Source organism: Canis lupus, chromosome 8, assembly GCF_048164855.1.
Source record: "Canis lupus baileyi chromosome 8, mCanLup2.hap1, whole genome shotgun sequence".
NCBI classification, from domain to species: Eukaryota; Metazoa; Chordata; class Mammalia; order Carnivora; family Canidae; genus Canis; species Canis lupus.
In genome coordinates this window covers 26,519,065-26,539,352 of record NC_132845.1, presented here as the reverse complement: position 1 = coordinate 26,539,352, position 20,288 = coordinate 26,519,065, and the positions used below count along the sequence as shown (strand labels likewise).

General features: G+C 35.4%; 1 protein-coding gene and 1 long non-coding RNA gene across 9 annotated transcripts in view; both read right to left on the bottom strand.

Moving 5' to 3' along the window:
• SNX7 (sorting nexin 7) overlaps nt 1–20,288 on the bottom strand; it is a 114,096-nt gene that overhangs the window by 55,355 nt on the left and 38,453 nt on the right. For 6 of the 8 annotated variants that reach the window (XR_012035145.1, XM_072834648.1, XM_072834649.1 and 3 more), the window contains exon 7: nt 18,811–18,897. The exons of the other annotated variants lie outside the window; for them this stretch is intronic. Coding sequence is in view for 5 of the 6 variants with exons in the window: in XM_072834648.1 (XP_072690749.1) it covers nt 18,811–18,897 (87 nt within the window). In the remaining variant the exon portion in view is untranslated. The remainder of the gene's footprint in view (nt 1–18,810; nt 18,898–20,288) is intronic. 8 annotated transcript variants of the gene reach the window in all.
• Nucleotides 6,638–9,237, bottom strand: LOC140638024 (uncharacterized). The gene is made up of 4 exons (XR_012035147.1): nt 8,947–9,237; nt 8,141–8,200; nt 7,175–7,296; nt 6,638–6,765 (listed from the first exon to the last, which is right to left on the bottom strand). It is a non-coding gene; the product is annotated as an uncharacterized lncRNA (long non-coding RNA).

Here is a 20,288-nt window from a genome sequence, read left to right as displayed (position 1 = left end):
TGATGAATGAATTTAGAAAAGTGAAATATTAGTAATGAACCTTGGCTTGTTTCCCTACTGCCTTTCCAATGATTATTTCTTTACACTTTGAAATACCCACACAAAATTAAAATGTGCCCGGATCTAACCCTAAAGTCATATTATCACTAAAATTTTGAACAAAACAATTTGAGAATAACAGCTATTCTTTCTTAAAAATATCTTCATTGTTTTCTTTTTAAAATGGCTTCTCTATCATTTCCTTTTATGGGAAAAAAGTCAACCATTCAATCTATTTATTCAAATGCTAAAAATTTCTCTTCATCATCAGAAAAGCTGGGAAATTATCATTTCGAAAAGTTCTTGAAAATAATATACCTAAATAAAAAGATTTAGATTGCCACTCCATCAGAAGACAATAGAAAATTCAAAAATCCAATTCTAATCTGACAGCTACGTCTTCTTAACAAGTATTAATTAAATTGCAGGGGAGAGATAAGAGGGCTCTTAACAATAAAATTATATTATTTTCTGATTCGTGAGAGAGGTAAGATGTGTCTGGAGAAATCAGATGCTTGATTATACAATGCTGCTCAGGCATACATATGATTATTAAGTAGTATCTTTGTCATATACTTTACAATACATACATTTCTTAAACACTAGAAAACTTTCTCCCTGAAACCCATAGGCAATTTTGTTATCCAAATGTAATATGTTCAGGAAAACACAATGCATTTTCTAAAATGACAATTTGAGTCATAAACACCCACAAATGTAGTTGACACATCACCTTTCAAGTCAGCATCTCTAGCACCACTAACATCCCTCAAGTAAAGAATATGATTTCTCATAACATTGGAGGCAACAAAGCCAATTATTTAAATGATCCTATTTTTAAAAATATAGTGATCTCCTTTGAATCTTCTGCACAACAGAGATCTAGTAAATACATACTGGACTCAAGAGCATTCACTGCTTTCTAGGTGTTTCCATGAGTCTTGTTCAAACAAACCTTTTAAAAAAGGAATGAGGGCAGCCCCAGTGGCTCAGCGGTTTAGCACCGCCTTCAGCCAGGGCCTGATCCAGGAGACCAAGGATCGAGTCCCACATCGAGCTCCCTGTATGGAGCCTGCTTCTCCCTCTGCCTGTGTCTCTGCCTCTCTCTCTCTCTCTCTCTCGCCCCCCTGTGTCTCTGCCTCTCTCTCTCTCATGAATAAATAAAATTTAAAAAAAAATTTAAAAAAAAAAAGGAATGATGTGTCTCCTTAAAAAGAAAGTCAAGGTCTTTGACTCTTTAGACGCAATAATTTCCTGTGTTTGTTTCTGAAAAGCATATTCTAAATTTAGAAAAGCAATATGCTATATTATATTAATATTATGCTATTTTATATTATATATTTATATTTATATATTATTTATTTATATTATATAATATATATTATAAATGATTTATATATTTATTTTAAATATTATATATTTTATATATTTATAGCAATATGCTATATTTATTTTATATTTTAACTAATCTCATATTGCTTTTCTAATATGCTATATTACCATTAGGTTTTACTGAGGTTAAAAGTTATTTCAGAGCAAAATCTAAACTTACGTCTTTCACAGACTTTTAGAGGCTCTAAAATTTTCTGACCAGTAATGCTTTCTATTCACTGTTTAACCAAACAATATCTCACATATAATCCAATTTAATTCTCACTTGTAAGGCAAACATTATTTTTCCCATTTTATTAACAAGAAAAAAGTAAAGTTTTTGAAGTTTCAGTGACTTTTTCTATAATTTCTTCCTGGAACCTGAATCCTCTAATTTGTAATCCAACCCTCAACAACATTACTAAACTCCAAAATGGGCCAGTGAACTTCATTCAGAGCATGAAAAAACAGTTCACAGGCTACATATAGGAACTTCCATTTGTATGTAACTTTTTTTTTTTAAATTGACATTATAGTTTCAAGTGTACAACATAATGATTCAGTATTGTACATACAGGCAAAGTGATTACCACAATAAGTCTGGTTAACATCCATCACCACTCAGTTACACATTTTCTTGTAAGGAGAACTTTTAAGATCTACTCCCTTAGCAATTTTCAAATTTATAATACAGTATGAGGGATCCCTGGGTGGCGCAGCGGTTTAGCGCCTGCCTTTGGCCCAGGGCGCGATCCTGGAGACCCGGGATCGAATCCCACGTCAGGCTCCCGGTGCATGGAGCCTGCTTCTCCCTCTGCCTATGTCTCTGCCTCTCTCTCTCTCTCTCTCTCTCTGTGTGACTATCATAAATAAATGAAAAATAAAAAATAAAAAAAAAGACTTTAAAAAAAAACAATTATATAATACAGTATGATTAACTATAGTTACTATGCTAAACATTACATTCCCATGACTTAGTTATTTTATGACTGGAAGTTTGTACCTTTTGACAACCTTATATTTAACTCTCATTCAATGTTTTTAATGTATTTGCACAGTTTATAATACAGATAAAATATATGAATTTAGTAGAATAAATTGATAATTTATGAATTTAAAATGTATATATAGTAGGTGATATGCTCAGAAATATTATATTTAAGTGATGAAGCATGTGGTCAAAGAGTCTAGTGACTACATGTTATCTTTGCTGAAATACAATAAACGTTACACTTTTATTCAAGTGAATTCTCTTGACGTTACTTTCAGACATTCATCTCTTTTCCATCCGAATTCCTACTAAACCTAAAACCTTAATTAGATATGACCCTTCGGGACGCCTGGGTGGCTCAGTGGTTGAGTCCCTGCCTTCGGCCCAGGGCATGATTCTGGAATCCCAGGGTTGAGTCCCGCGTCAGGCTCCCTGCATGGAGCCTGCCTCTCTCTCTGCCTGTGTCTCTGCCCCTCTCTCTCCCGCTCTGTGTTTCTCATGAATAAATAAATAAAATCTTTAAAAAACAAAAAAAAGATACGAGATACGACCCTTCCTCTTTGACCCAATCAACCAAACTACCATACGTTAAAAAGCAGCTCTTGCAACATATTCTAAAACAGAGCTAGCCAACAGAACTTTCTGTGATGACAGAAATGTTTTATTTTGGAGTGTTCAGAATAGTAGCAATAGCCATACGTGACTACTGAAATATAGTTAGTTCGCCCAAGGAACTGAATTTTAAATTGTATTTAATTTTAACCAATCCAAATGTAAATGTGAACAGCCACATGTGACTACTGGGTACTATCTTGTACAGCATAGCTCTGGAGAGCTATGATTAATATAACTGGAATAGCATATATGCTCAAGTCTATGAGTTACAAGGTTCTCTACCACAAAGTTATCCTTTAATAAAGCTCTTACTTGTTTTCCTAAAAAGCCTCTCATATTATTGAATATTTTCTGAATTACTTCATTCTAAAAAAACATGATAGTAACCTTAGAAGAAATATTAGCATGCAACAAACTCAGTTAATGGTACTTTTGGATATGTATATATCCACTAATAGTCCACTAGTGCAATTAGGGGTTTTGTTGTTGTTGTTGTTGTTGTTGTTGTTGTTGTTGTTGTTTTGAAAATGATAACGCAATAATTATTTTTAGGAAATGACTCATAATTTAAGTGTTTGATTGTCATTACAAATAAGTATTTTAAAGTCTACTTTTAAAAACACTGCAAATAGACAAACAAAAAGAGCAACAAGTCAAGACAGCCTAGTTCTATCATACATAAAATATATTCTAAAACCTCCATTATTGAAATAGTATGGTTGTGATGTTTAACAGGTAGATCAAAGGAACATACAAAAAGTTTTAAAATAGGTGCATATGAGAAGAAAAATTTTTGAATGTCTGAAAGTATATTTCACAGGTAGCATCACAATTACTGGTACAATTATTCAAAAACAGGATTATTCAATAGACAGTTTGGACACAACTGGATAGTTATCTAGAAAAGAATGTAGTTGAATCTGCACCTCACATTCATAACTAGAATCAATTCCAATGGCTCAAAGATTCAAATATAAAAAAAGAAAACCACAAAAGTTAACAGAAGAAATATGAGACAATTCTTTTATTATCCTGAAGTGAGGGAGGATTTTGTCACATGTACTTAAAACTAAAATCCTTTAGAAAAAGATAAATCTAACTTTATAAAAACTAAACATATTTGTATAACAAAAATCACTATAAAGAAAATCACAATACAAATGACCCCCCCAAAAAAACACTAATAAGATTCCCTAATAAGAATCCTGTAAAAAGCAGGGAAAGACCAAGAATAGAAAAAATCCAATGACCAAAAAATCAGCAATCACAAAAAATGAAATAAAATTTTACATAAATTAAATAAGATTTAATAAACTTAATACTATTAAACATATAAAAATGCCTAATCCCACTCATCATAATAGAAATGCAAATTAAAACTACTACTCTTCACATATCAGATGGGAGCATTCTAGTTTAACATTGAAAAGCCTAGGGTGGAGGGTACAGGAGTAAACAAGCAGTCAAAAACATCCTGGTGAGAATGTAAATACATCTCCCAGTGGAAAACAATTTGGTGGTAACAATAATAACAACATCAATAACAACAACTAATTCTTTTAACCCTTCCTTTGTACCAGGCACTATTCCAAGCACCTTATATGTGTTAACACATTTGGCTCTATGAGCTAGGTACTCTTACTTCTACTCTACAAACTAATAAATCAAGAACAAGAAGTTAACTAAGTTGTCCAAGATTCCACATTTAGTAATGAAATATCAAAACTGAATAGCCTCTGATTCAGCAATGTAACCTCCAGGTATTTATTCAATGGATCTACTGGTACATTTATAAAATAATATTTATATTAAGTTATTCTTAGAAACATTGTTTATAGCAGCAAGAGATCAGAAGTAAATAGGCACCAGTAGGAGTCAAATTAAATCAATTCTGATACATGCATACAATGAAATACCATGTAGCTGTATAAGGCCAGTGACTGTAATGCTGACCAGGATATTATATTAATAAGGCAAAGTGTTGAAAACTTTATAGCATATTACTAGATTCATTAAGAAAAGGGAAATCAGGATGTATATTTGTATTTGTAGTACATCCATGAAGAAACATGGAAGGCCAGAAAAGTGACTGACCAACAGGATGTACTTGTAATGTGGGTGGCAGGAGTTGGAGGACATAGGCTATGGGGATGGGACGATGACTTTTCATTAAATGTGAGTTTTAAAATTCATAAATTTTGAATCATGCGAAGGTATTACCTATTCAAATAAATCATTTTAGTTTTTTTTTTTTTAAACAACATGCTAAGTTCTTACTTTAGAATTCAAAAACATACATGTTTTGGAAGAAATGAAACACTGAAGTTCCTTATGTTCATAAATGCCTACTTATGGTTGGAGATAATATCTGTAGGGACATATCTGTAAGGATCCAAAAGTAAGGCACAGAAATAGAGACTCTGGGCTCCTTTTTCCTTATTGTTGAACTGTGTGAACATATAACCTTTTCTAATGAAGAGGGAATGTTAGATGACTCAAAAGAGATGTTAAAGATGTATGTGAGTAGAAAAAGGTGGTATTTCTACATTATTATTTACTTAGTTATTATTAATTCTCATTATTCAATATTAGAAAACCATATATTTATACATTGGTGTGATCTTAAATGTGTATAACTAAGTTAACCTAAATGTTATAACTAAAAATTTTACATTGAACAAAAACCTCGACTTGTAGGGAGTGATCTTCATTGGAAAGCTTGTGTTTGCCATTCTCCATGTGACAGTGATGACCATATCTGGTGCGTGGGCATGCCCTTTCTGTATCCTTATTTCTGGACTACCCATGACGTGTCCAGGATTTTCCTGGTGGAAAGGTCTGTGCCAGCTCTTTTAATACATGAAAGATCTGTTTTGAACACATTTCTCTGTCCACTTTCCTACTCATTTGAGATTAAAAGCTTCAGGATCAGAGGGTCTCCTGGCAGGCAGAACCAGTGGAGGCTTGTATATTTTTGAAAATGCCCCAGTGATCTTGAACTCCTACCCTTTCCCAGGCCACACTGCTGTTGAGAACCACTGACACACACTAGGGAAGAAATCATGCTCCTTTAATTCATTTCACACCCTCTTTTTACTGAGAGATAAGCAAAGCAGGTCAATTTACTCTAAAATTAATACCATGAAAACTGCCAGTTCACTGTGACAGAGTATTTCAAATCACCACTAATGTTCTGCAGCAGGAACGGCAAATGGAATTTATCACACATGCAAACTCTGACTGATTGATAGGAGTTAGCTGAAGCATGTTGATAAGCATCTTTTCAAATGTTGCCCTGGAAACAGTTTTATATCGAATCGAATCTAATTGGAATACAGTTTAACAGCACCCTTTCTGGAGTCCTGCTTCGACAACTCTGACGTTTGCAATATTGAACCTGTACCTTTCTCGCTCTATGCCTCAGTTTTCACATTTGTAAAATGAGGAAGTAATAGTTCCTACACCTCACTGTATGTGAGATGTAAATGAGGTAAAACGTCTATAGCACTTAGAAGCACAGACAGTGATTAAGAAATGTTAGCTATTACCACCAACACCACCATCATCATCACCACCACCACCACCACCACCACGATGTTAGTTTTAGCATGACATACTGACCTGGTAAAATAAGTCTATATAATAATTTCTTAAGAGAAGAAAAAGAAGAATTTCAGCTTTCTGAGATCACCACAACTCTCTATGTTCCAAAGTGTTTTCAAGTTGCAATTTCCAATGCATTATGATCTCTAAGTATGATTTTTTGGAGGCGATAAAAGGGGAAAGCATAAACAGTTAAAATTCCATTCTGTTTGGATTCTAGTAGAAAATAATTGTCATTTGTCTTAAAATATTCTGGGCTTCTGACCCACCCTATCAGAAAAAAAAAAAAACCTATTTACAAAATATGGGGTGTACAGTGCCAGGTCATAGGTCTGGCTCTGCTGTTTGACTAGCTAATGGTGGACAAATCACTTAACCTATCTTATCAAAGTCATCACCACTACCACCTTGGTTTATGCCGTCATCTTTTCCTACTGTCTTGGGACTCTGCAGGTCTTTTTGTTTCCCTTGCAGAAACAGAGTGAGCATTTGAAAGCGACTACAAATTCTTCCATTTCCCTTTTTCTTCCTGAACAATTCAGTCCTGAAACTTACTTGATGGGGCTGAGCAAAGCTGATGTCTATGTTCGTGGAGGAAGGGAGGCAAAGTCACGGTGGCCCAGAGCAGGACATCAAAGCATTCACAAGACGATGAAGTAGACCCTTCAAAAAGTAGTCTGGAAAGGGAAGTCACAGCCCAAGCAGAGTGAGGTGGGTGCCTTAATGTGTGTGTGTGGCCGGGCAGGGGGCATGGGGAAACAGAATCCTAGAGTGTAAAAATGCCTTGCACGGGTGTGGCATTTTTTGGTGCAAAAATCCAAGTTGGGTGAGGTACTTAGGAAAGAAGATGACAAGATCTATGCAACATTGGTTACAAACGGGATTGATCAAATAGGAAGCTATATGAAGGATACTTGGAACCTGTTTCTCATGGTCAGAAAGGGAACTACAAAAAAGGAAAGAAAGAAAACTAGGGTGAACCCTTATGATGCTGTGTTTGAACTGGAGGCACTGGTATGAATTATGTTTTTCATATATGTAATTAGACAAATAAAAACAGATACAAAGATGTGTGTGTGTGATTCTACATAGATATATTCCCTATCTCTATCCATTCAGGTCTTAGAATCAGTGATACCTCAATAGCAGCAAACACATCTAATGTCAAGATATTGTATTCTACATACAATTTTTCCCACTAGAAGTAAGCAGGGCTTGTTGGAAAAAGTGCTGATTCCAGGGCTGGTGCAAGAGAAGAACAAGAAAAGCCTGGAATGTCTTGTTGTATGAGAAAGAATGATGGGAGCATGTCAAAAAAAAAAAAAAAAAAAAAACCCACCTTGAAGACTGCCCTATTATTAGCCAATTTGGGGCAATTTGCATATAAAAATACACAGTGATAGTAATGGACCTACTAACACAGAAAACCACACACACACACCCCAATTGGAAGTTAAATGTACCATAAGGAATGGTATAATTACACAGTCTCAAAGTAGCTCTGCACAAAGTTTTTATTACCTGCAAAGGTACAGGAGTGATTTTACAGTGGAGAAGCTTAGCAGGCATCACCTTGGTCAACTGTTTAGAAGAGGACATTATCATTAATGGGACAAAGAAAAATCCTGTGCTTCTTAACAGAGATCAATGAAAAGATCACAGCATCACTTGAACACTATTCCTGCCAAAGACTGATAATTTAAATCTAATCACAGGGGAAAGTCAAACAAGTTGGTATGGGAGGTATTCTGCATAATAACTGGTCTCTACAGTGTCATGGTCATGAAAGTCAGGAAAGATGAAAGACTTGTTGAAGACTGAAGAAAAAATGTAACTAAATGCTGTCAATAACATTATAGAACAGGGGCAAAATCTGAGTGAGGTCTGAGCATTAGATGAAAGTCATGTTTCAATGTTGCTAGTTGTCTCATGGTTATGTAGGAGAGTGTCCTTGTTTGCAAGAAACATGCACCATCAGGAGTCATAAGTACAACTTACTTTCCAATGGTTCAAGGGAAAAAAAAAATTTTTGAGTTGTCCTTACAACTTTTCTGTAAATCAATTTAAGATTTAAAAAATACTGGGACACCTGGGTGGCTCAGCGGTTTGAGTATCTGCCTTTGGCTCAGGACGTGATCCCGGATTCCCGGGATCAAGTCCCGCATCGGGAACCTGCTTCTCCTCCCTCTGCCTATGTCTCTGTCTCTCTTTCTATGTCTCTCGTGTATAAATAAGTAAAATCTTTAAAATAAAAAAAGGTTTAAAAAATACCAAACTTAAAAGCACACAGCACACCACATCATATGTCTTCCCTGGTTGGAACTTACCAGTGGCTCCCGTGGCAACTCGAATAAAATGCAAGACCTCTGTGTTCTTATCCTGCTTGCTAGGTCCGGTCTTCACTGCCAGCCTCTACCCCTTAGTCTTCTGTACTGTAGCTACACTAGCTGTAACTAAGCTCCCGGAACATGCAGAACTCATTCCCATTTCAGAGCTTTGCAAGGGTTCTTCTTAGAACACTCATGTCCAGATCTTGGAATGATTGCCTCTTGTCAGCATTCAGCTGTCCTCTCAACACTCCCTTTTCAGAAAGGCCTTCTCATCCCTTCTTGGCAGTCTCTATCAGTGATTTAATTTAAATTTATTCTTATCAAATTAATTTGTTTATTACATTAGCATAGTCATTTATTGATTTTATTTTCCTTTATTTTCAATACCCCCCACCTAGACTGTAATCACCTTTCAGGATAGGGGCTTTGTCGGTCTCCATCCCTGCAATTTCCCCACAGCCAAGTGCTTAGATAGAGAATGAGCTAATAACTTGGCTGGTTGACAGTCTAGGCCTTAATTTCCTCAAATACAAAATGGGAATAAATTACTCTCTATCTTACAGTATTATACATGGAATAATAAATGCAAATGATTAGCACAGTGCCTGGTACACAACAGTTACTAAATAAATCCAAAATATGCATATACAAGGGAAAGAACTAGTTTGGGTCTAGAATCTCTTTGAAAGTTGAATGGTGCTTTATAGGGTATCTCCCCCTAAATTTACAGCCTTATTGACTATGATTTAATAGAAAGAAGAATGCTTACTTTCCAAAGCCTAGATACATAACTAATCAAATTGTACTTTATTTAGTGATACAGCACTGTGCTAGAAGAAAAATCACTGGTTCTATTCTTTGTAAAAAAAAAGAAAAAAAAAAATATATATATATATATATTTAGAAGTGCTAGTTAAATGATTCATACTTTAAATAATATGTTTTATGATACCATTATATATTCTCTAACATATTATTCTTTTATACTTTCTTCCTCCTACTTACCAAAATTTTTACTGACACAAGCTCTAGATTTATAAACATTAATTCATCTTCAAAAAATTTTTCTTCAAAGTAAGCATTATTTCTGCATGTTCATGGATAAAGAATAATTAATGTCTGATTAAGGTCACAAGTTAAGTAAAAGTGAATCAAAGCCCTCTCCAGGCTGCAGACTCCCAGTGTGTTATTGCTCTAAGCATAATCAAATATTTATTGAGTGCCCAGGCAGGGCCAGGAGTGAAAGAGATATGTAAGACAGACCCTTAGGACACATTTCTTATTAACAAAAAGTCTAAATTAAAAGGAAATTGAATCTATTTTGAGTTTCTATATGGGACAGCTATTTAAACCATTATATCTATGGTGGGTATAACTCCACAGACAAAACCACAAATCCACAAGGACACCATAAGTAGAATTTCTTAAATCCTGAGAAGAAATGACTAGAATTTTAAACCACTTCTTTCACTTATCCATTTGTTACTTTTTCTATTGCAGTTAAGACAGTGGGGGGAAAAATGTTCCTAGGGAAAGACACAGAGCTAACAATCTTCCTTTAGAAAATCATCTACAACAATGTTACACTGCCTCTGTTTTTCTACAGTCTTCCATTGTCTTCTCCCTCCTTCCAGCCTCACCCACCACAAGCATACACAAGCCTTATTCATCAAGACTCTAGGTTCATGTGTTCTTTTTTCAAATCAGTAAATGTTAAGGTACAACGCATTCCCTAAGAAAATTTCATGGGTAAAAATTTTGGAAGTAATACAAGTTTTTCACTTCACCTTCAAATATTGCCTGATTAATTTTCCTGGTAACAGTTAAGATGAGCTAGTCAGTGTTCAGGTTTGTGTTCATGATAGACGTGTTAGTGTTTGTGGATTCCTCCCCCCCCCCCCGCAAAAAAAAAAGTGACTAAAACATGCATTTTTTGGTCACAATATAAAGATGTGTTGATCTTTGAGTTGATTTGAAATACTTTACCTCTAGCTTTTTTTGTTAGTATGTTTCTTACTGTTTCATATTAGATTTGATATAGCTTCAAAAGCTATTATACAACTAGCTTAAACACAGTAGTAGATAAAGGAATGACTACAAAGGGAAAATAAGAGTAGGGAAAAATCATGGTCAAAGCCAGGTGTGAGGCTGACACAAAGGACACACATACTTGCCCGGCAGGTCTGGATCTGAATTGAAGCTCTTAATAGCCTAGGAACTAATGTAAAAAGTGGGATGGGATCAGGTATAAAAGCTGATGTATATATGCTGAAAAAAAGCTAATGGCTCAGGAGAAATAAGATCCTATTGCTGGTGCTGAGACATAAATGAAACTTTTCTCAAGAGTCCTCATAAATGAAAAATAAAATGTAGTCAGTGCTGTTGATGCTTATCATAAAGGGATTTATGGTTCTCCTCCTTAAAATGTCCTTCATTATAAATCAATAGCATAATACCAAGTACAGTTTAGTTTAAATAATCCTATAAAGTCCAAAACACAACTTTTTGATAGTCTGTACAAATTCAGATACATTTTAAAGTATCTATTCAATTTCCTAGAGTGACAAGCTGGGGTTGGTCGGAGTGTCCACTTTTCAGTCCAAGTTAATTGCTGCTTCTTCTTTTTTTAATATATTTTTTTGACAACGTGAAGGTCTGAGAAATTACAGCCACCACTTACACTTTGCTCCAGAAGAATGAAACATCCGATACATACTTCCAAAAAAAGTTTTTTTTAATATTGTTTATAGAAATATTTACAATCTAACACTAGAGTTAGACGCTGGGTTAAGAGTTTTCAGATGCAAAAGAAAAACCCTTTCAGATGCCGATTTAACAACACTCTAGGGAAGATACTCCCCATGACTGTTATAGTTGAGGAAATTAAAGCAAGGAAAATGTAAGTAACTTGCCTAAAACTACAAAGGCACACAACCCTGTGGTTGAAATCACATGCAACTCTGCAACTGCGTTTGAAACCTTGTATGAAATACTTAGCAGGGAGTGCTCTACTTAAAATGCCAGGAGCATAAAAATAAATGTTAGAGGGGAAAATTAATATGGTAAAATTTCAAATGGAGATCCCAAGCTCAAAAGATTCTTAGTCACAGGGTAGACATGACTTTTTAGCCTTGAATCAAATACCCATTAGCCTCCTTTAAAGTTTATATAAACAGAAGTACATGTTTTGTTTTTTGCCCCCACCACTCAAGCCAATGCCCTGAATGAGAGGCCTGCCAGTAAAGGTACAGAGGGAGAGGAATTCTAAGCACTGCCAGGGACTTTGTTCTGGAAGGAGAAGCTGCTGAAGGCCATTTTGATTACAGCTTCCCCCATTCTCTCATCCCTAAATCCTACCCAGCTGTGGTATACTATTCTAATATGTGCTACACTGTGTATTTGTGGCACATATGTATTAGTTGTTTATCCAGAATCCATTCCCCACTTCCCTTCTTACTACCTGAAAGAACCCTAGTTTTTTTCTGGTGTTTGCAGCAGGGAGCATATTGTTAGCTTCTCTAAGTCCATTCTGATGGCCACATTCCCACTCCAAGTAACTGACTTGATCATGGACTTTTCACAACTCTGGCTACTGAGAAACAAGGAACAGTCTGCTTGGATGCCTTCTAGAATAAATGGATAAAAGAAAATATACAAGAAAAAAGTCCCTTTTCCTTCCACCAGATAGTGTCACATCCTTTACCACTGGATGAGAGTGGTATATGTAAATGTGTGTACCTGTGTGTATGTGAGAGACACACACACAAAGATGTAAACAGACAAAAAAGAAGCAGAGAGAGGAAACCAGATACTAAGAAATGAGGCATACAGAAAGGAATAAATGTGTAAAATGTCAGGGGAGAGAGATAAGACAATAAATATCCAAGAAAAGGTAGAGGTGACCTCTGTTCCCCCACCACACACACAAAAAAGTTATGTCAATACTTTCATTTCCTAGAAGCTTAGAGGAAAGCCAATCCTGCTTTGTGAAGCATTTAGTACACTATCAAGAACATCTGAAGATTAATAGCCACTATTTGAGGCCAAGAGTAAAATACTAGTTCAAAAATAGCAAGTCATACAGAGCGAAGACCAGCTTGAATAAATTTGGTATCTGTTTGCATCTACTGAATGTGGCTATATGCAAATCCAGATCATAATGATCTTATGAAAATGTATTTTTTTTTTTTTTTGCTCACATAAATATACTGCTAAACAGCTATGGCATTCTATCTAGATCCAACTCTCAGATTCTATGCACATATTGCTAAATGTCAAATGTATTCATATTCATTTATATTTGAATGCTGCTTTGAGTGGAAAACTATAAATCATCCATTCAAAAATAAAAACAAAAATAAAATGGATATGCAGCATTATTTAGCACCACAGATGAAACTTATTTATCTTGCAGTTAAGCAGAGAAGTGAATAAGCATTTTCAAACAGAAGCTCTGACTCTGAAAACTTAATAACTGCAAAAACCACAAGTTTCTTCAAATATCTGAGTTTTCCTCATAATCTCAGTTATTGTTATACTTTTAGGTCCAAAGTCAGAAATTCTCTTACTTTGACTGAACAGCATCTATTTCATTATCTTTCCTGGAACACATAAGACTACTCTCAATTTCTCTTGAAATACTTTATTATCTACACTTATCTTAATTATTCTGTATCAAGCTGTTTTTATAAATGCCTCATAAGTGGAGAAGTGGTTAAAAAAGTTGTATGACTAAATAAATCTGTTGAGTTCATTTTGTTGGTTCCATCACTTACCACCAGCCAAAGCTATATAAATTCCCTTTCTTCCTCTTCACCTGCTATTCCCTCTCTGGTTTTTAATATTGGAATATGCTATGGCTCAGTCCTAGGACCTCTTTTTTCTCATCCGTTGGTGACCTCAACAAATCTCATGGCTTTAAATACTACCTGCTAACAACTCCGAAACATGTATCTTCAGCTGGATCCCTGATCTGACCTCTAGATATTTATATGTAACTCTATACTCAAAATCTCCATTTGGGTATCTGATAGGCACATCAACTTTAAATGTTCAAATACGATTTCTTCATCTTCCCCATTAAGCCTGTCCCTTCTAAAGTTTTCCCCATTTCAATTTATACCAACTCTTACCTTCCAGTTGCTCAGTCCAAAAACCTTGGTATCATCCTTGCCCACTCATAATCCACAGATGTCCAGATAGCAAACAGCTCTGCCTTTGAAATCTACTTGGAATCTGACCACTTCACACCACTTCCACCTTGTTCCAAGCTGTTGTGTCTCAGGGGGACTATAAGAGCTAGTCTTCAGTGCTGGTGTTCTTCTATTCCATGCCACATACACATCAACCCTCGTCTTACCCAAGCACAGTGATTACTTCATAACTTACTTCTAATCATGTTACTTCTCCGGTCAACTATCCTCTTCCTATTTCACTGAGACCAGGGGTCTCACAATCTGACCCCTCTGACCCCATCTTGTACAACTTCTTTCACTTGCTCATTCCATTCCAGCAACACTAGTCTCCAGGCTTCTGCTGAAAAGCGCAGGCCTATTTACTCTTTGCACTTCTTCACTCTACCTGAAATGCTCTTCTCCAAAATATTCATATAGTTCAAGACATCGCCTCTTTCAGGTTTTAGTTGATCACCTTCTTGATAAGACCTTCCCTGACCCCCAGTTTTAAATTTCACTGCTCCCAAACACTCCCTCTTCTCCACACTTATCATTATATGACAATCAATTTAAATTTTAATAGATTGTTTCCTATTGTCTCCATCCACTAGAATGAGGTCGGCTTTCTTGACTGCTATCTCTCCAATGCTTGCAATAGTGTCTCTCTTATAGTAGGTACTCAACAAGATTTGTTGACAGGTTTCGCTGAATACCTCTACCTGTCCCCTTAACAAGCTAGATGTTTAGAGTCACTAACAACTTGAAGCACTGGCTTCCCTTCATTTTTTAACTGTTATTCTATCTTCCATCTACCTCTCTCTCAAATTTACTTCCTTGTTACTCCCCTACTACCTCTTCAGTTCAAGCTCTCACTGGATCTACACCCAAAGGATAAAACCCATATTCCTCATCCTGACAAATGACAAGGCTCTCTTCCTATCTGACTGTAACCTACCTTTACAGCCACATCACCTCATCTCCCCTATACCTACTCTCTGTACATGTACATCAGCCTAGTTTTCTCAGTTTAGCATGCTTTTTGAACCTTTCATAATACTAACTGTACCTGAAATATGCTCCCTGCTCTTCATGGAACAAGTCTCAAGTCATTTTACAGGAGCCACCTCAAATATTACTTCTACAAAATCATCAAAATAACAGCAGCTAACGGCCACTGAGTGCTTCCTAGGATTCAAATAATTTATTCACATTGTATCATTTAATCCTTAAGCAAATCTATTAGAAAGGTACTAATAACTTCCCCCAAATCATACATGATAAAACAAGGCTCAAAAAAGTTAGGAAACATATCCTAGGTCACAGACTTAAGCAGATGAACTAGGATTGGATCGTAGGTCTATCTAATCCTAAAGCCTAAATGTCAAAACTCTACATAAACAGCTGAACTGACCTTCAAATGGGTATTCTGAAAGTCTTTACTGAGTTTAGATCATTTTAAAATGATTGATTTTATTGTTGTGAGATAAGAACTACAAACGACAAATTCCAAGAAACTGACACTTTGCAACTATTTAGATAATAAAGAATTCACTCTAGAAACACTGTTTTAATCTGCAGGAAAACACATAATTTTTGTAGGCATATTTGTGTGATGAGAAAAAGTAACAGAAACACCATTACTGACAATTTACAGCATTTGCAAAATTACAGGCAAGGTAACAGACCAGAACCTTGTTTTTGTATACCACAGAGCCCACATAAAGGTTGCCTGATCTGTCTGAAAGGACCTCTGGAATGTTACATCTCTGCTAATCTCCACCCAATAATTATAACTCTCCTAGTTTTTGCCTGTCTTGGTAAAGCTTCATCTCACAGACCTTTTCATTATGAGTTGCTTTGCTGGGTTTGCATATAGCAACCCACCCAAAGGTGACTTTGATGGAGCCTCTAAAGGCAGCCCCGGCAGGTCTCCATAGAAATGGCCCCAGGGCTGTCTCCAAAGTGGCCCTGCTTGAGTTGCCATGGTAAACAACCAGGCTAGATTGCTATATTCAGTTCTCTGCCAGGGTCGTCATGGTGACTGCAAAGGATGGCTCCTTAGAAGGACCTCACAAGGGCGCGTTTCCATGGTGACCCTATCCTGCATATTTCTAAGCAACTTCCCTCCGGTTGTTCTGTGACCAATCATGGCAGGTTCAGTTTGAGAGTAACCCTGGAAGGTTTCTCCCAAAGACATCATCATAACACAGGGATTTGAAAGTGAGGTCTGTAAACACATAAACTGCCTGAAAATGTAAATGGTACCATTCATAAATCATTAAATTAGTCCCTATATGTTTTAGGAAGGATCTGTTTTGATGGGTAACAAAAAAAAAAAAAAAAAAAACAACAAAAAAAAAAAAAACCCCCACATACACAAAAAACCTACATTTGCAACGTCTGTTAAATGTGTCTGTTTCAAATCTTAATTTAAAATATCTTACAGAGTATAATGCAGATAATTAAAGTTTCAAATTTCTCCAATCTTACAACATAGCAGATAACTAGGTAAAAAATACTTTATAGTGGATATGACACATACACATAAAATGAAATCATAAATACAGATGGATCATTAGGTTATAATGAGATATCAAGGAAATTTTTATAGAGCAAAAGACAAAATATTTGCAAGTCAAATGAAAAAAAAAATGTGTTTTTTTAGTTGAGTTGGGAAAGCCTAGCCATATTTGGGCCCAAGCTATTTTTTCCTGTATTTTTGTGGTTGGAACAATCTCAATTACTCTTCCTTTCAATTTAAAATATGAATATAAACCATTCTGAACAGATGCTTGGTTTTTAAGCCATTTAACTATTCTCTTGAAACTTTAAAATACTGTACTTTATCTAGTATTTAGTTAAGGGCAAATTTCATCTAATTGCTAATTTCAATATCTTTAAAAATTACTTAACAAATAAAAAGAACCACAGTTTAAAAAATACAATTATAATTTCTGTACATGCATTAACTCTCTTTTGTTCTTTCCAAGTGACTCTTCAAATTTACACACACACACACACACACACACACATTCCTTATAGTGAAGAAAAGGTTAACCCTGGGTTTCCTCTTTTTACTCTTCATCTTGAGGTAAGATGAAGATAAATCAAACATGATTTCCCCCCTGAGCATTAGTTCCTCTGGTTTTATATTTTCCATTATTTTCTCTCTCAGATGCCATTCTCCTATTCTATCTACTGCAGTCCACCACTGCCCATGCACCTTCCATGCACCTTGATTTTGTGAATCAGAGCAATCACTGCAATTTTCATACACTCATTTATTCACTAAATACTTATTGAGTGGCTACCATATATCAGGCACTGTTTTAGGGGCTAAAAACACTTCAGGAATCAAATAAAAAAAAAAATCCCTGCCCTTCAGGTGCTTAGATTATGGACCAGGAGAGAGAGAAAGATAGTACAAAAAAAAAGCAGTAAGTACAAAATCATATCTCTAGTTAGAAAATGATTAAAGCCTGGGAGAAAATTAAAGCAGGGAAGACGGAGGCTGTTCCCAAGCCAGGATGGGATTGTAATAGTAGGATTAATGGGGGGTTTCAAGAACTCCCCAGGCACCTGCCATAAGCATACTCAATATCGTACTCAGTACTAAACCAAATCCTTACATTAAAAAAAGATCACAGAGAAATCAACAGAAGTTAACCAAAGTAATACTCAATTTTTCCCATTTTGATACTTGCGGCACAGTCTGTGGAAGGCAACTGATACCATGACCCCTTATCCTACTTCTGCTTCAAGAACTATATGAACTTGAGCAAGTTACTCCACCTTCAAAACCTCTTTCTCAATATTAAACTGAGAATAATAACTCCAAGCTGAAAACAGTACTCTGAAGATATGCAAAGATAATAAAATGCTAAAATACTGTGGGTTATACCATAATGTCCGGAATTAACACAAGAACTCTACAGGAAAAAGAGGTGAAGAGAGAGACAGATGAAGAAAGGTGGTCAAAATGCTGGAAATTAATGAAGCCCAGCGATGGCTATATGAGTGAATTCATCATATCACTTTTTATGTTTGAAATTTCCCATAAAAATCTACTGCAAGGAAAGATGAAACCTGAAAGCAAAGATACTTCCTTTATAAGTGTTTACAAGAATTAGAAAAAAGTGTACAGAAACATGGACTTATTTTGTATAAACACCTTATAAAATGAGCAAAAGGTGGATTTATCTACTAACCTTCTGGAACAATGCTAGGTACTTTCCATACCTTCTTCTAACACTCTAATTAAAAAAAAAAAAAAAATTACGGGGATTCCTGGGTGGCTCAGCAGTTTAGTGCCTGCCTTTGGTCCAGGGTGTGATCCTGGAGTCCCGGGATCAAGTTCCGCGTCAGGCTCCCTGCATGGAGCCTGCTTCTCCCTCTGCCTGTGTCTCTGCCTTTCTCTCTCTCATGAATAAATAAATAAAATCTTTAAAATAAATAAATAATTAATTGATTAAAAAAATACTTCCTACTTTACGTATCAAAAGAAACAATATAAGAAGGAAAGCAGAAAAGTATCACTGGTAAGCTTGCAGACTCACTGGGTACTCAATGTCTAATAGATTTTTAGAAGACAGTTTAGTATCATTTGCTGAATCCTTAAAAATAAGCATGCTAATAAAAATTTCAGACTGAATTCTCTATTATTATATCAAGAAACTTAAAAACTTACCAGATCAGTATCTGCCTTTTTATATGTCAAAGCTTCCACTTTGGAATCCAGTTCTGCTTGTATTTGGTCTCTCCTTTTCATAACACCCTTCATATCAAAACACAAGGATGGAATGGGTTGTACTTAGGTTTAATAATATTTGTATGACAAAAATATACATTTTAGAATATAAATAGCCTATCTTCCCCAAGTCATCAGTCCTTTGGGAGATACAATGACTTAAAGAAATTTTTTAATCTCTAAAAGCTAAACTGAAAGCAAGTATTTAAGAGAGTTTTTTTTTTTCATAAATCTTTTATTCATTTTCCCGATGCACATCTTACTAGTTTAGGTATTTTATGTACAACTCTTGATGGAGCACTCTAGACATACATTGTTCTTCAAAAAGAGCAAAACCAAAACAAATAAACAAAAAAAAATCAGTGAGAGCACTGAAAATATATGGTAGGGTGTAAAGTGGTTGCAGTTGGGAGGTCATACAGGCCACTCACTCACCTAAAAATATCTATAATAACTGGCAGTTACCCAATTCTAAAGGCATGGTTAATTGAGTTAATTATAGCAGGGAATCAGAAAAGTGAAGTGTGTACTCATATTTTAGACTTTGTTTTAGCTTAAAATATATCAATATTAATCAATTAGCCATGCTTTTGAGGAGAAATCATAGCCTCTTCTCTGAGAGGAGTTCCATCTTGTTTTCTTGAATAACCATGATTTCATGTTTCAGTGTCCTTAAACTTTAAAACACCCCTGTGAAGGAATCTGAATGCAGAATTCACCTTTATCTTTTATAATGTTTGCCAGTCTTTTACAATGTTTTTCCCTTACTGACTCACTTTTCTTCCAAGACCTGCTACCAAGGCTTCATAGACACAAGGACTCTTTTTATATGTACACATCTTCTACTGGTTTTCACAATACTAATTTAAACAATAAAATCATGATAATGAACACAAGTGGCCTCAACAGGTTAAGGAAAAAATAAGGTAAGTTCTAGGTAAGTAAACAATTCAACCAGAAAGAGTAGAAGTGAAGAACATAAAAGAGCTTTAATGAGCCACAGGTCTTTGAGGGGTTTTCAGAGGAAAGGAAGAACCTACCTATAAATCAGCTGAATGGTGACCAGATAACATGGCTATAGTATTCGGGAACTGAGAGGCATTAAGATAAAAAAAAGCATCCTAAAAATTACTCAGTCTAGTTTTGTGCCTGGTGGAATCACTCTTAAAATACTCAAAAGAGATGAACATTTCTCCTATTTTCAAAGAACTCAATAGAAAATTCAACTAATTATCACAGATCTTTTACATTTACTTCAATGTTTCATTGCCATTAATATCATGGACCCCTTCTTTCTCTAACGCAAATGACAAATACTACAATTGTGTCTCATTGATTTAAGGTGTATTTCCATAAATATGAAGTATTATGCTTTACGTGAGTAGAATAGTTTAAGTAAGAGCTGGCTTCAGAAGACA